Source organism: Mytilus trossulus, chromosome 9, assembly GCF_036588685.1.
Source record: "Mytilus trossulus isolate FHL-02 chromosome 9, PNRI_Mtr1.1.1.hap1, whole genome shotgun sequence".
NCBI lineage: Eukaryota > Metazoa > Mollusca > Bivalvia > Mytilida > Mytilidae > Mytilus > Mytilus trossulus.
Window position 1 is genome coordinate 14,423,442 of NC_086381.1, and position 17,207 is coordinate 14,440,648.

Here is a 17,207-nt window from a genome sequence, read left to right on the forward strand (position 1 = left end):
CGCTACACACGGAAATCGGTGATTAGAGTTCGCGATTACATACTCTCTGGGCGTACTGTATGTTTGTAAGCAATTCTCATTTGTTAGTCATTTCCCCGGTCCGGCAAGACCTCATTTCCCGTTTTCAATTATTTGATTTTCACGTGTCACACTTAAAAAAAAACAGCAATCCCGCATCACGCTTAGACCCCAATGAGACCCACTAAATCTGCACCGGCTTAGTCATTTCATCACCTACATTGTAATTGAATCACAGATTATCATTCTATTCACCATCTCAGAGGCACAAAAATTCCAATATTTATTTTGTCCTCTACACTGAACACCTCACTGTGACTTTGAGATGAAGAACAGCAATAAAAGAGTTGTTCTATTCCTTTTTGTGTTTTTTTTTAATTTGCTGTGCATGAACTGATTTTGTGTCATGGATGGATACCCCATATCTTTTTTTCTTATTTCTATTACATATATTTGTGTCAGGATTATATTTTGGTTGTTTTAAAACATGTTTAAAACTTAAAAGGATCTTTGTTTTTGTGATTATGATTTCATGCAAAGAGTTGAATGATATAGAGAAGTTTTTTGGGACTGCCGGAAAGGCAGATGACCACTGTATCAAGGTTACTGTTAAATATTTTTTTCCAAACTGTCATGCCTGTTTTAGTATCCAAAATAAATTATTGATATTAAAAATCAAGAAAATACAACTTTAAAAATCAGTTGTGAATATCTTGTAGAGCATAAATTATCAAATATTTTCTAAACAAGACTGACTTATTTATTTCAGGTGATAGAATTAGATTTGGATCAACTACCTGAAGGAGAAGAAGTCCTCAGTATTTTAAGACAGGAAGTTGCTCCATTACATCTCTGGGTTACTTTAGCTGTAAGTCGTGGAGATTAAGTTAAATATTCTTCTGAGACGTTTATGTGTAATCTCATAGCTGTGCATTAGTTGTATATTGATAAGGGTATATAAAATACATTTAAATCATAGAGAAAAAAATCCAGAATCCATATAGATGCACAAAATGTCACATGTTTTATGAAAATTACATGTGTGCATATAATGGTTCAATTTATATATATATATATATATTGATATTGATGTTCTGACATATATATTTCTGACCCATACAACACTGATGCATACATGTCATACATGCATTAAATCATACGGATTATGGTTGGATGTGACACAGTCCACTGTGTCATACAAAATATCAGAAAAACTACCGGTACTATAAAACATGTATTTTGCTGTTCTTACATTTTGTAATCTTCAAAAAGTGTAGTGATATATTTAACAAATGCTCATCTACTGTGTTAAATTTTGCAAAGAAAAGAAGACAAACAGTTCCATTCTGTATTTATTTTCCCCTTTGTGACACATTGTTATATAGTTATGTCCCTTGGAAATATTAATTACATGAAAAAATGCATTGTATTAATAATTTGCTCTTAAGCCTTTATTTCTGTAAAAGATATTCATAAGAGGTTGTAAAGAACAAAAAAAATAGTTATTGTCCTTAGACAGATACATTCATTCTTTTATTAATTTAGAAAAATATTTTATGTTATTTCAGTTGGAATACTATAAGCAAGGCTATGTGGAAGACTTTGTCAAGATTCTGGATGCTTCCCGTACTGATGCAGGACTGGACTATCCTAACTTTGAGAAGGACCAGATGCGAGCACTGGATACCTTGGCAGCTTATTATGTACAGAAAGCTCATAAGGAGAAAAATAAAGACAAGAAGAGGGACCTATTTACACAGGCAACACTTCTATATACAACTGCTGACAAAATCATAATGTACGACCAGGTAAGATTGTAAACAGTATTTGGCATGAGGTTAATTCTAACAATGTGAAATTGATTAAAAGAAGATTTGAAAGTGTGCTTCATGTTACAAAAAAAATAGTACACAATACATGTTGTTAAGACAAGAGATGACCTTTTTTAAATTGTATTCAGTGCGTAAATTATGTTCAGGGAAATGTCTCACTATACCTTTTTAATCTCAAATGGCATAAGATTCAGATTTTGTAAAGTTTCAGATGTAAATCATATCTTTCAGTATTTACCACTCACCTCTTCATCCACACAGCACATTGCCGAACAAGAAGGAAAAGATTTTTGTATAATAAAATTGGTTTATGAAATGAAATAAACAATTATATTCTTTATTTTTTAGAACCACTTGTTAGGCAGAGCCTATTTCTGTTTGTTAGAAGGAGACAAGATGGACCAGGCTGATGCCCAGTTTAATTTCGTGTTGGGACAGGTAATGGCTTTATTGATAATGAATATAATATCAAGTTTATACAATGATTTGATAGGTAATGTTCTGTACTTCTTAAAAGTGTTTAAAACTATTGAGAATTGAAACTCACACAAAAACATTTAAAAATATGTTGAAATGGCATAACCTCTTTTTCTCTACTGAAAAAAAACCCAAGAAATGGCATACATCTAATATTTTCTTACCTTTTGAAAAAAAACCAAATAACTAACTTTTTTCCATGAGATATTTTGTTGTTGTTGTTAAATGAACAATTTTTTAAACTAAAAATTTGTTTAGCTATGATTGACACAGAGTGATATTCTCTGAACAAAACAAAAATTATTTTTCTGTATTTTGATATCTACATGCATATGTAGGATTGTTAATATAATACATAATGTTTGATGTGGACAATTTATTTTCAGGCTAACAACATCCCATCACTCCTAGGTAAAGCCTGCATTGCCTTTAATAAGAAGGATTATAGAGGAGCCCTAGCCTACTATAAGAAAGCCTTAAGGACAAATCCTAGTTGTCCTGCATCAGTCAGATTAGGAATGGGACATTGTTTTGTTAAACTTCAGAAAATAGAAAGAGCCAGGTAAAGAAGTTTAAGGGAATATTTTTGTTAAATAAAAATAAGAAGATGTGGTATGATTGCAAAAGAGACAATTTCCAACCACAGTTCAAATGATTGGGATATAAGCAATTATTGGTCATCATACACCTTTCAACAGTGAGAAAAATTAAACTTATAATTGTTTGTAAAAGGCCTCATCATGAAAACTATACATTTATTCAGTGATTATTGAGCAATATGAGTATAATGCAAGTACAATGTATTTATGAAATGAGTGACTGTAAGATCTTGTGTGTAATCATATTGACATTTAAAATTAGAAATGAATAAAAATTACTCTCAATAAAGTAACTTTATTTTACTTAATAAAATGCGTATGTTTGTTGACTTTTTTTCTTTTGCTCAATATACAGTCATAAATCTAACAAGTTTGTGTTTGTGTCAATTTCTTTAATCCAGTCATGTTTTTATACCAATTTATTCCACGATCCTTTCCCTTTGTATATCATTCACAGTCCAAATTTCCTGACACAAATTCATTGTACAAATAAAAAAATATACGGTTTTCTAATCATTTATGACATACCGCAGTTTATGTTCTTGGACACAGCATTTTGCCCGTAACTTGAATATTTCATGCCCTTCTTTTAATCAATCTCTATTCTCTGTAGATGATGTTGTCATCATAGAGCAGCAGAATATGTCGACTTAATCATTTTTGTTAAATTCTCGAAGAAATACAAACCCAAATTTGAAACAGGAAGTTTTGAATGAAACGAAATTATCTATGATTACCGGAAACAAACATGAACAAAATGCGGAAATCATATTTTTTTTCAAATAGAAAAAATCAGGGCTGGAGGATTTCAGAGGGGCGAGCAGGGATGAAAATTTATCAATTAATTTTAATTGGCTTAACGCTCATTGCTAAACTAAGAAACTAATGAATAAAAAAATATACTTTTCTAGAACTGTTTCATATACACACATTTTCTACAAATCATACATTGAGAAAATTAAAAAGTCATGAAATGGTTAATGTTTTACATAAAACACTGATATTCAAACCATACACCGTTCAAATTTCAACATTTCAAGGCATTTATGAGCTATGACAAGGTCCTTGGTAAAACAAAAATCAGTGCAAATGTTTTAATCTTGAGTTTCTGAAAACACAGTCAAATCACTGACATTTTTTTGTTCTTATCTTGAATAATACTGACTGCCTGATATCATAGTCATTGACAGAGCTGCATAGTCATGACATGCTGACATGTATATATACAACAATTAAGGTTTATTCCAAACATAATTTATATTTCTTCAATATATGTAACAAATGTATGAATATTTATTCTACTTGTAGGTTAGCTTTTGAAAGAGCTCTGCAGTTAGATGCATCATGTGTAGGAGCCTTAGTGGGACTGGCAATTCTAGAACTGAATACCAAAACACAAGATTCAATCAAGAATGGAGTACAACTTCTGTCTAAAGCTTATACCATTGATTCTGCTAACCCTATGGTCCTAAATCATCTTGCAAATCATTTCTTTTATAAAAAGGTTTGTAACACGTACCAGTATTTCTAAAACTTTCACATTTACATTTCTTTCAGGCATCAATCCTGATATTGCACTTCTGATGTGATGCTATTGTTTATTTAGTAATTAAAACCAACCGTAATAGAAGCCCTTCTAAATGTTCTTTTAACTTACATTTCCACTGTTCAAAACTGACATATGATTCCATTGGAAGAGATTATATATATCCTTTTTGTTGTGAACAATAAATAACTATGTATAAAAATTGTATCACTTGAAACTATACATCATTGGAATAACAGTTATGAGTTAAAATGCATTCGCTATTCAGCATATTTGATACAAATTTGTATACATTTGTTTGTGTTCCATTAAGATGATCGTTTGACTTGTATTTTTTTCATAGTAGTATTTGTCTTCCAGTAGTCTGGAAGCAACATAACTGTCAATGAAAGTTAAAAGATGTTCCTTAAACAAACTTTTGATTTATATTTCAGGATTATCAAAAAGTACAACATTTGGCTTTACATGCTTTCCATAATACAGAGAATGAAGGAATGAGAGCTGAGAGCTGTTATCAATTAGCTAGATCATTTCATGTTCAGGTTAGTTATATGATCATCAAATATGTCAAAGGCAAGATATACGTATTCTTATGTAGATGCAACTATGATATTGATATAGGAAGATGTGTTATGAGTGCCAATGAGACAAATCTCCATCCAAATAACAATATATAAAAGTAAACCATTATGGGCCAAGGTATGGATTTCAACAAGGAGCCTTAGCTCACACAAACAGCATGCTATAAAGGGCCCCAAAAATTACTAGTGTAAAACCATTTAAATGGGAAAACCAACAGTCTTATCTACATAAAAATGAGAAACGAGAAACATGCATGAACTGCATAAACAGACAAAAACTACTGTACATCAGATTATGATGTCTATATGTGTAATCTGATAATATTTTAGACAGTAGAAGCATTCCTGTATTATTTTCATTCCACATACATGTACACAGTTTTCTTTTGATAATGTAATTTCCATACATACTATAATTCAGTAGTTTAGTATTAGGAATTTTTACATTTTAATTTTGACTGATATTTTTACATTTCAGAATGACTTTGACCAAGCTTTCCAGTATTATTACCAGTCTACCCAGTTTGCCCCTATCAATTTTGTTTTACCATTCTTTGGGTTAGGACAGATGTATATCAACAGAGGAGACAATGAAAATGTAAGTTTTCTAAAGATGTTATGTCAAAATTATCTTTGAAAAGGTGCCCCTTGTAATATTGGGTGGTGAATATTAAGTGAATTTTCTACAGTTTGTAATGTAACCAATGAATTCAATTAAATGTAACCCATTGATGTAAGAGACATTGTCAACTATGAAAATAACTTTTCACAGTGTCAACTATGAATATCTTTCATCTTGTCACCTATAAAATAGTAACTACATATATATAAAGTACATTTAGCCTTATTTTTGTAAATTTACTTTGTGGAAAAAGATTCATTTCTTAAGGTGTTATCATTTTTTGATGGTTTTTGTGTGTTCTATTGAAGTCTTTTTCAGTTTTTATATGAGAAATGAAAAATGCCTTTTTTGACATTTTGTATTGGAGTTATTTGACAAAGTAACAACCAGAAAATGTATTATGTAAATTATACATATCTAATAATAGATCTTACTTGTATATTTAGGCTTCACAATGTTTTGAGAAAGTATTAAAAGCTCAACCAGGAAACTATGAGACAATGAAAATTTTAGGTTCTTTATATGCCAACTCATTTGATTTGACTAAAAGAGATACAGCTAAGGTAAGTCTTATTCATGATATTATATTTATACAGTTCATATTTAATGTCATAGTATTCTCTTAATCACTTGAATTATGCAAGCTTTTCGATGCTGAAGTTAATAAATGGAAATTTTTGTCTAGATTTCCTTCAACCTGGTCAAGTTTTGTTGTTGTTGAATAAATGAACTTGATTTATTAATAAGTTTATAAAAAAATCAATTGAAATGTATTCTTTATCAACTTTATATAGATGATGTTTTCAGGTTTCTCTCGTATGCCACAGCTTTTACCAAAACAATTTGATTCAGGCTTGATACCTTTTTGTGCTAAAAGTTTTTTAAAGCTTACTGCATGGAAAAAAACTATATTAAACCTCCATCTCTTATTCAGTGCATATGATCATTTGGACTTGATAGGTTCTTCAAAAGAACCAGATATTGGTAACATTTAACATACTGTTTAAGGTGGTAACACTACAGGAAGATAACTCTGTAAAATCAGCTAAACGTTTTAATTATGTTTTGTTGTAAAGTAAATATTAAGCATCTCAATGATCAAAATTAGTGTTTGTCAACCTGCTATATAACCAGTGTAATTTTTCCGATAAATTGGTTGGTTCAAATGTTTTGAAATTTTTATATTTTTATTGAAGAGTCAAAGTAAATGCTTTTTCAAAATTTTATGAAAATTAAATGAGCCAAATTGATTTTAGTTAAGGTGTTGGGTACCACCTTAAACACAGTTTTCATAGGATATGAGCTGTGAGGTTTGATTTGATTTCAAATAAAGAGGGCTTCACCTTTAACTACAAAATGTATCATAAGAAGCATGGGAGATTTAATTTTACTTCATTCCCATATTTTTTGTTTTATCAATTTCAGCACCATTTAAAGAAAGTATCAGAACAGTTCCCTGATGATGTGGAGGCTTGGATAGAACTGGCTCAAATTCTTGAACAGAATGATGTACAGGTATGGAAGAATGCATTCACAATGTGTTAAGTCCTGCAAATGACAGGAAACAAAACAAAGCAGATACACATCATGTATTATCCTTGTGTTTTCAATATTTTCCTATAAAACTGATGATGCTAGATTCAGAAATATGCATTGAAGAATTTCATACATTATACTTTGATTTATGATACTATCTACCCTAACATGATCAGCAAATCTTACAAAAACTTTGAGACCTTTTCTTTAAGTGGACGGACCTATTGTCACTGGTTTTAGTAGATATTTCATACAATGTTAGATTTTTTGCTCAGAATGATACATCTGCTATGTATATTTGTATTTATACAATATAATGTTTAGTTCTGGCAGTACATCATATCCAATTTACCAACATAATCTTGATTTGCTTTACTTTAAAGTAACTTTTTTATTAGTTCCCTTTGTGAGGAAATTTCTTGTCATCGCCAAAATAAAAACACTACATTATTAAAGAGAGCCCTTTTTATTTTACATTCTTTCTTCATAAGTATGGTATTCCATTACCTGCCAGAAAATCATAACTATTAATATTTATGCACACCACACAAAACTATTTTTGGTACTGTTTTAATTGAGCCTTTTTTGTTTCAGGGAGCTTTATCAGCCTATGGTAAAGCCACTACTATACTGAAAGAGAAGATTGAGGCTGATGTTCCTCCAGAAATACTTAACAATGTAGCAGCCCTTCACTTCAGGCTAGGAAACCTTCAAGAAGCTAAGGTTGGTTTCTCATAGCAATATTTGCCTTGAATATATGATTATGACTGTTTAGGTATACAAAGCCTGAAAATTTGAGGAGACAATCATCAATATGATGTGTAACACATACAGTCAAACATTGTTAGAAATAACACTCATTCAACCCATTATGAAGATGCTGTGCTATAAAAAAAAATAAAAATAATTGAGAATGCAAATTTGGAATGTGTCAAAGAAACAACAAACCGCTCAAAGAGCAGAAAACAGCCCAAGGCCACCGATGCGCCTTCAACACAGCTAGAAAACCCTGCAGCCACAGGCAGGTTTTAGCTGGCCCCTTAAAAAATGTGAACCAGTTCAGTTAAAATGAACATTACAAATATCTCCGTAACATATAACTGAACTAGAATAATAAAAACATACAAGACTAACAAAGACGCCTGACTTCGGCCAGGTGCAAAACTGTTTATCACATCTAACTGGCTGAAAGTAAGATTTCTTGTTTTAATTTAAAAAAACAACAAAAATATCTGATCCCATTCTTTTTTTTTTGAGACAAAATATTCTATGATGTTTCATAAGTTGTATGGTTAACTATTATTTCCTGTAAGAGTAGAAATTAATAAATGTTCAATCATTATCAACAGAGATTTTATGAGTCGTCTTTGGAAAGATCTAGAGGTGAAGCCCAGCATGACGAAACATACTACAGTGCTATCTCTGTGACAACGACCTATAACCTTGCTGTTTTGTATGAGGCTACACATGAGTATGATGATGCAGAAAGATTATACAAGAGTATTCTTAGAGAACATCCTAATTATGTAGACTGTAAGTGGAAATATTTAACACATTAGCTAATTTGGGTACAGTATTTATCTCAATCTGTCCAACAACATGTACAATAAAAAATCAATAGATTTATCAATAGAATGTTTGAACTACTTAGAAACAACACAAGAATCAGCATATTTACCAGACAAATATTGTCAGAACTCAATAGGTATCTATAAATTCATCAAGATGTTTAAAGTTATTAAATTTGGATCATGAGATATCAATGTTGTCAAGACAGTCATATTTCTAGACACAATAAATATTCAACTAGAATTTGATTAAACTTGAACTTGTCAAATATTTATATGATTCAGAGAAAGTTGAGTGTCAGGGAAGCTTTTGTGGCTGGACTGTTTTCCTAACATTGACACATTTTACCAATTAAAAGTGACACAAGGAGTCATTTATGTCAAAGCTTGCTCTACATGTATACCTTGTCACCAAAGCAGTCATTGTCTGTTGTTAGTGGGTTAGAAGACATCTGAGGTTGACCTTGTTACTTGAAATGTTTGAACATACAAATTTGTATTTCAGGTTATCTACGATTGGGATGTATGGCCAGAGATAGAGGACAGATTTATGAAGCTTCTGATTGGTTTAAAGAAGCTCTCCAGATTAATCAGGTAATTATCAACAAAATGCAATATTCTGCCAGGTAATTTAGTTGCTGTAAGATATATTTATTAAATGATAGAAAAATAACATGTAGAAAGCTGTCTATCTGAACGAAATCATTTATTGTTGATGTTCAGTTGGAAATTTAGTTAATTCTATGGTCAGTTGAAGTTACTTGTCTAAAACTTTATTCCTGTTTGCCACAAATGTCATTGAAGTGAAACAAAAACAATCTGTTTCCTATGTTGCTGCTGGCGGGGCAAACAATTAGTAAGTTTTGTGATGTGGCTACACTGCAGGCCTGGCATATTTTTTTTGTTAACAATGTGTGAAATGAGGTAATTTATTTCTTTAAACTGTAGTAAATTGTTTTCATAGTGAGTAAACAATTATGAAAATATAGTATTCTGATTCGAAACAGATTCATTAAAAAATAAGCCATAAGAAGCTTTTATCTTCTTGCATCAATATTTAATTTCTTTTACAGGATCATCCAGATGCTTGGTCTTTGATTGGCAATCTCCATTTAGCTAAGCAGGAGTGGGGACCAGGACAGAAGAAATTTGAGAGAATTATTGGTCGACCACAAACCAAAGATGATGCATATTCATTGATTGCATTGGGTAATGTTTGGTTACAGACACTACATCAACCAATGAGAGACAAGGATAAGGTAAATTTACCTGAAATAATTAACCTTTACTTCAATGTGCACTGCACATTACTCTGGACATATCTTTATTTAGGAAGCAACCAGTGTTTCATGGCATTTAAAAACAAAGCTTCTTTCTTTCAGCTTTGTTATTCAGAGATACTTTTATGCCTCTGCCGTAGCAGAGTTCGCATTAATTTTTACCATTATCCATCTGTAGGTACCTATGTCCATATGTACGTCCCGTCCCAAAGTTGGTTTCCAGTTTCCATTATCTGTCTTTAGCTTGCCTCAACCAAATGTCATGAAACTTATACACAATGCTAATTACCACAACTTACAAGTGGGGGCATCATCTGTGTTTTGTGGACACATTCCCCATTTATTTTAAAAACAGTCAATCAAACAAACAGAAGAATATTCAGAGTATAGCTTTTATAGTGTTTGAAATAATGGATAAATATATTTTGTTTTTTGGAGAGAAAAAAAATCATTTAAATTTAAAGGAGTAGGTCCAGTAAGACCCCTTTTTGGCCCCAAAATATAGCAGTTTTACAAAATTGTTAAAATGTAAACTTTTAGATATTTATTAGACAGAAGAATGCTTCTGCTACATTAATATGGGCTGTTTTATACAATACAATGCACATATATCGGGTAGTAGCACCATTAAGTCATGCTAAATTTATACTGAAATCTCCACAATTCTAGTATTTTAGTTAAATTTTAGATGGTTTCCGTGTAAAACGAAAGTAGCCCCATTCGTGTTCATCCTTAATATTGAAATGTAAGTTGTATTTGATGATAATGCATAACATATATAAAGGTTGTGGATGAACACGGATGCGGCCACTTTCATTTTTGAGAAAAATCATCTGAAAAGTGACATTTTTCTGCATATTTAGTAGATTTTTCATATTGGATCGTTTTTAATTACTAAATCAGTTGAAATCTTTCATTTAAACTAATTGAATCAAATGAAATAGACACTTAAGTGTTTGAAAAGTGGTCAAAATCTTTCGTCAGATGAACCTGAAATTTGAGGCCAAAATTGGTCCTTCCGGACTTACTCCTTTAGCATATATGTAATATACACAATTCTTAACAAATATCCATGTTTTAGTCATTTCTGGATTCTGTTATACTTTTACCTCAGTCAAGGAACAGCATCAATTATTTTATTTTACTGCCTATTATAGCAGATAAATTACATTAATATGTACTGATATATAGACTATACAAAAATGCTTATACAACACAACTATCCAATTAAGTCCCAATGAAATGGATGTAAATAACTTTAGATCACCATACAGCCTTCAACTATCAACAAAACCCATACAGCCTTCAACTATCAACAAAACCCATACAGCCTTCAACTATCAACAAAACCAATACCAGATAATCAAAGGCTATGATGTGAAAAAAGTTGTTTAACTACATGAAATTATTATATAAAGAGATGTAAGATTTCAATCTTTATTTTAAAATCTCCTACGTTTTTAGGAAAAAAGACATCAAGATCGTGCACTGGCTATGTACAAACAAGTACTGAGAAATGATGACAGAAATATATGGGCTGCTAATGGCATCGGTAGGTAGAACCATCATATACAAAACTTCTTTAAAGTCAAATTTTGGTTTTAATATAATCAAAGGCCAGAAATGTTATTAGTTTGATTCAGATTAGATATTAAGTTTACTTTAATAATGAAATACAAATGCTGTTGTCTGTTCTATAGTCGGGTTGTTGTCTCTTTGACACATTCCCCTTTTCCATTTTCCATTTTATTTGTTAAAATTTATGATATAACTATCAACTGGAACTCATTAATTTTGGTGTATTTGGATACCTGATATTTAGAAGATAACTGTATTGTATTTTAAGCTCTGCAACATCAATTTGGGATTTGATGGTCGCAAATTAAGTTTACGGGCCACATGTTAGCGGAGACAGTGAACGGGTATTTGCGACCATCAAATCCCCAATTGATGCCGTTGGAGCTTAAAATACAATATTGTTATCTCCATTCTAATGAAACTGACAGAAAACAGTGTTAAAACATGTAATTAAAATCTGTCGTCTGCCCTTGCGCGTATGTTCCATAGCATACAAACGTTGTTGCATTAGAATTTGCTTTTATCATTATATAAATACAACCCTATAGTTAATTTTTATTTTGTTTCTTTGACTTGTTTCATCCATCTCAAATTAAGTTTAAGTAAGGTCTTTCTTCAGGAATTAAACTGCACATGTTCATTATTACGTGTTATCACAGTTCATTTCACCTGGACATTAGATATTGTGACATGAACCTGGACATTTAATTCTTATTTTTCTTACAAAGTGCTCCTTCATATCAGATATGACAATATGTAGATCATAATAAAGACTGCATGGATAAAAAGAACTTTGTTACTAGTTTATAATGGACAAATGTATTATATTGTAAATCTTTTTTTTGTTGTTTTGACTATATTGTGAGAAGTTCTTCAACACTAGCTTTTATCCACATTGTTATAATGTTTTGGAATTTGTCTCCCAGAGAGACCCTTTGAGCTATGTTGTTATGCAATGGTTTTTAGTGACTTTATACAATCACCCTGTATAACCCCGATACAGATAAAACCGGACGTTGACGCGTTCGAGTCGAGCACACCGTTTAGCACTGAGTTCAGACAGTAAGGAATTCATACTTTTAAAGGCAATCCAATATCTATTCTTCGTATATTTTGCGCCAATATATTCTTTGCCATAATACTCATGAGTTACTAAAAGGTTTTTAGAAAATGTGACATTTTTTTATACAAACATCAAAAAACGCACGACGATATTAATGATAAAACGTGCTTGGTATTTTTAAACATTCAAAACTTAATGTTTCTCGTACCTCATAGTTTTTAAAACATACATTTTTGAAAACTTCATAGTATAAATTAACAAACTTATAAAGATCGTTTGTTTATGTTGTATCTAGAAACAAAAAAATACACGTTTTAAAATGTCTCTTTTTTTCATGTTGTGTACGCTTCGTTGTCATTACACCTTTTTATACTGTACGCTTCGTTGACAAAATATTGCGTTTGTGAATGAATTTTGCATGTATTAGATTATGCTTTGATATGATTATAACCAATATGCAAGTTTGAAAATAATAATTTACCATCATAACATGCAGACAGCAACCCATAATGTCAGTTGTATTGTCGAAAAACACTTGCAGGACATTTCTACATTTAAAAAAATCCTCATGTATACAAAAGTGTGAATTGGTAGGAAAATACAATAACTCAATAGATGCAACTATGACAAAGCATACAGATACACAAGTCCGATTTCTAATCTCATAGCATATTTGAAAGTGTTTACCATACAACAGCAACGTACGGTTAGTGGTGGGTTGGGTGCCTGCTAACATGTTTAATCCCGTCAATTCTGTATGTGCCTGTTCAAAGCCAGGAGCCTGTAATTCAGTGGTTGTATATATTTTTTTGTTCACACTTTTGTGCAAAAATTGAGCCGTTAGTTTTCTCGTATGCACTGACTACATTTGTTATTTCGGTGTGCTTAATAGCGGTGTGGGCTTTTTCATTGTTAAAGGCCGTACGGTGACCTATAGTTATTCATTTTTGTTTCGTTTGGTCTCTTGCGAAGAGCTGTTTCAATACCGCATCTTCTATTTGATATAGAAAGTAATCAAATATAATCAATGGATTATAGGTTAAGCCTTTTGGCCTGAATCTCAGAGGCGGGTCCAAGGGGGTCATAGCTTACCATAGAGTTACATTAAGGCTCAAGAATAGGTCTATGCAAGGAACATGTAACTGATAGCCATCAATAGTAATACAGTTACTTTAATGTGAAGATATAAAGATGAAGAGAAAACACTCAACATTAACTGGTTTGCTTTCTTTAATTATGTTTTTGTGTTTGTTTAATTTTTATGGTATAAAGATTATGCTTAAATTCCTCGAACATTACAGTCTTTCTACTGTGGTGCAAAAATCTAAATGATTGGTCAGGTCATTCTGGTTATTATAAACACCTTTAAAGTCTATACTCACCCATATGCATTTCATTCAAATTTTGATTTATTTCACAGAAGACCACAGGGACCATATTTATATTCCCCAGTTACCCTTGGCGTCATTGGTAAATTATGGGTTAGCAAAGCATCAATCACCAACCTAACCTTAGACATTTGCTGTGTTTCTTCTTTACTGTTTGAACTTAACAATATATGGACCCTTTTATTTGTTTATGACACGCGTACGTAATGGCTGATTGTTGGTTGCTTAACGATCACTTGCAAATATGCCATGCATGTTCAGGATAAGCACAAAGTAGCAACACATACATGTAAGTCCTGTGAGGAGACCCTCCGGAATTACGTCAGGGACGTTTGGATTGCCACTGGATAAAATGATGTATATTTTATAAGGACACAAATGGTGCCCTTCAACAGGCTATTTATAGACATCTCTTGAAGTTTTTGCAGGGGTTCGTACTATGTAGTTAGCGTGGTACTCTCTTTACACGAGACATTGGATTTTATATTCCCATTCGGACAGACCGTGACTGTGTACTGTTACATCCCACACAACTAAATGGGTGGCCAACTTCAGTCAGTTTTTACTGCCGATCGGAAAAAGACCAAAGTGATCATAACTTATAGTATATCTCAGAGTCACCCTTCACCAAATTCTTTCATAAATAAAAAAAAACAATTGGCCACAATATAGAAAGTTTTGCTCTACCTGTTAAATCAAAACATCACTTAACATTATTACAATTTATGCACACTTATGAGAACTCAAAATACCGTACATCTTCTCGATACTGTTCATATTTGGCATTGCACAAGTTCGTGCGTTTTATTACGTCTTTACCTAAAAGCGTAGGATATACTGATTAAAACACTTTGGATACACGATTTACTTCTTAGTTGTAATTCGCTTTGAAATAACTATCAGTTACTACAACTACTCCTTTGTCGATATTCTATGTATATGGTTTTTGTGCCTTGTACCGACATTTTGAGTTTAGCCAATTGCAACAGAACTTTTTTATAATGTTGTGCTGTTACACCAGTGTTCTATGTTAAGGAGAGGGTTGGGGGCTCACATGTTTAAACCTGCCGCACTTTGTTTTGTCGGTCCAACGTCAGAATCCTGCAGTACATTGGTTATATAGATCTGTCATTTCATAAGTTATAAATTATTAACCGTTAGTGTAATCGTTTTTTTCATATTTTTTTTTCATATCGGGGCCTTTTTTAGGCGACTGTATGGTATAGGTTTTCCTCATTGTTAAATGTTGTACATTGGACTATAATAGTTTATACGCCAACTTCATTTAAACTTTGATGGACAGTTGTCTCACTGGCCATCACACCACATCTACAAAGCTCCGCATGTAAAAAAAAATTAATAAAAAAATTAAAGCAGTTGGAATGCCATCTATGGCATTCGGCAAATTAAGTTCAACGAGCTCCTTCATGTATGTCTGCTTTCGTCTAGGCGAATTTTGACCAACATCGGCATTTGGAAGAGTCTCAAATTGTGAAAAGGAAGTCATTAAAGTTTTAATGACTGTACTATACTTTTTGAAACTTTCTTTCCTCTGGAATATATTTATTAACTGTTCATTTCATCTGGAAAAACATTGAAAGTCTCAATTTTCAATAGAAACATTCCAAGCAGATGTACTCGAGTTACATATTTCAATTTTGGCTTTGTATGACAGATATTTTAAGTTCAACTAGTTTGACTAAGTTACCAGATAAACATTTGCAATAAAATACAGAAAAAGGGTCGCCGAAACCATCTTTAAAACCTTGACAAGAAAGTGTTTGTCACGGTTTTTGTCAACGAACTGTACAGTGATTATTTCAAAACGCACAACGAACGCGACACATTTGGTGAAACGAACAATACAGTCAGGGAAAATTTATTTTTTATGATATTGCGTTTATTCTAAGTTCTAGGGCACATTTGAAGGCACGTAGTAATTCAATGTATAGTTATTTAGTATTGCTTAAGGTATTAATACTCAAAGGTGTATGCACGAAAAGATATTCAGCATTGTTTACATCGTAAACCGTATGAAATTGCACCATGTCTGTGCGTTTTGCATCTAGCAGTTTAATCAAACATTTTATACAATATCTAAAACTTACAACAACTGTATAATTGAATAAAGATACTAACATGCTCATTGACATATTCATATATACTCAAATAAGTTCTAGAGAGGCATTCAAAGTTATTGTCATCCCAAATGTTGTCCTGATTATCGCTTCGAACGCGTCAACGTCCAGATTCATTTGTATCGGGGTTATACGGGGTGACAATGGTTTAAATGGTTCTTAATAGAGCTACTCTACTGAACGTTTTGAGTTACTTCCCTTGTATTGAAGTTAACATCTGCCAATCACAAACAATAACAGTACCACAGGTGAAATTAGTTTCTACTATGGAGTATTCCCTGAAGATATGATGAAACCAGTAATTAGACTTGTCAAGGACACCTTTTTGTTGGTGTTTTGTTGAACTCTAAAATTTAAATTGTCTAGGTCCAGTAAAATAGATACTTGGACAATTTGAACCAAGCACATGATGGAAAGTGAAAAGCTAATACATGTAGTGAGATTTCATACTTTATGAACAATTGACAGCTTGCTGTACAGTTTGAATGCACTTGAGTAAAATGTTGTAAACTAGTGTTGCACATTAAAGGAATTAAGCCGTCAGAAAAAATGGGTTTGAGCCAAGGCTCTATGTTGAAAATTGTTCTTTGACCTATAATTGTTAACTTTTTTACACATTGTGACTTGGATGGAGAGATGTCTTTTTGGCACCCATACCACATTTACCTATTTCTGTGTGTATTGACCAACATATAAATATCTATTTTGCAATATGTGGAAATGATTCTGACAAACACTTGGTTGTTTTTTTAATTGTCCTTTTGAAGTATGATTTACCTGAATAAGATTAACTTTACACTGTTATAAACCTTGCCTACTGAATTAATGCCTCAACACAATGCATTTTGTTATTCATGAGAATGATTTTTTTCATATATCAGAATGTGGTTTTTCCTTGTTTTAATGATTTTACAGTTTTTTTTCAAGTTAGGCATTGAAGACCTATAGCTGCTTACATCTACATTTACCCATCAATTTGGC

At 32.0% G+C, this 17,207-nt stretch overlaps 1 protein-coding gene across 1 annotated transcript in view; it reads left to right on the forward strand.

Moving 5' to 3' along the window:
• LOC134685191 (RNA polymerase-associated protein CTR9 homolog) overlaps window positions 1-17,207 on the forward strand; it is a 46,938-nt gene that overhangs the window by 4,269 nt on the left and 25,462 nt on the right. The window contains exons 2-15 of the mRNA XM_063544683.1: window positions 788-886; window positions 1,587-1,826; window positions 2,199-2,288; window positions 2,714-2,889; window positions 4,235-4,430; window positions 4,907-5,014; window positions 5,532-5,651; window positions 6,122-6,238; window positions 7,101-7,190; window positions 7,806-7,934; window positions 8,561-8,744; window positions 9,285-9,373; window positions 9,853-10,038; window positions 11,524-11,611. Of these exons, the coding sequence (XP_063400753.1) occupies window positions 788-886; window positions 1,587-1,826; window positions 2,199-2,288; window positions 2,714-2,889; window positions 4,235-4,430; window positions 4,907-5,014; window positions 5,532-5,651; window positions 6,122-6,238; window positions 7,101-7,190; window positions 7,806-7,934; window positions 8,561-8,744; window positions 9,285-9,373; window positions 9,853-10,038; window positions 11,524-11,611 (1,912 nt within the window). The remainder of the gene's footprint in view (window positions 1-787; window positions 887-1,586; window positions 1,827-2,198; window positions 2,289-2,713; window positions 2,890-4,234; window positions 4,431-4,906; window positions 5,015-5,531; window positions 5,652-6,121; window positions 6,239-7,100; window positions 7,191-7,805; window positions 7,935-8,560; window positions 8,745-9,284; window positions 9,374-9,852; window positions 10,039-11,523; window positions 11,612-17,207) is intronic.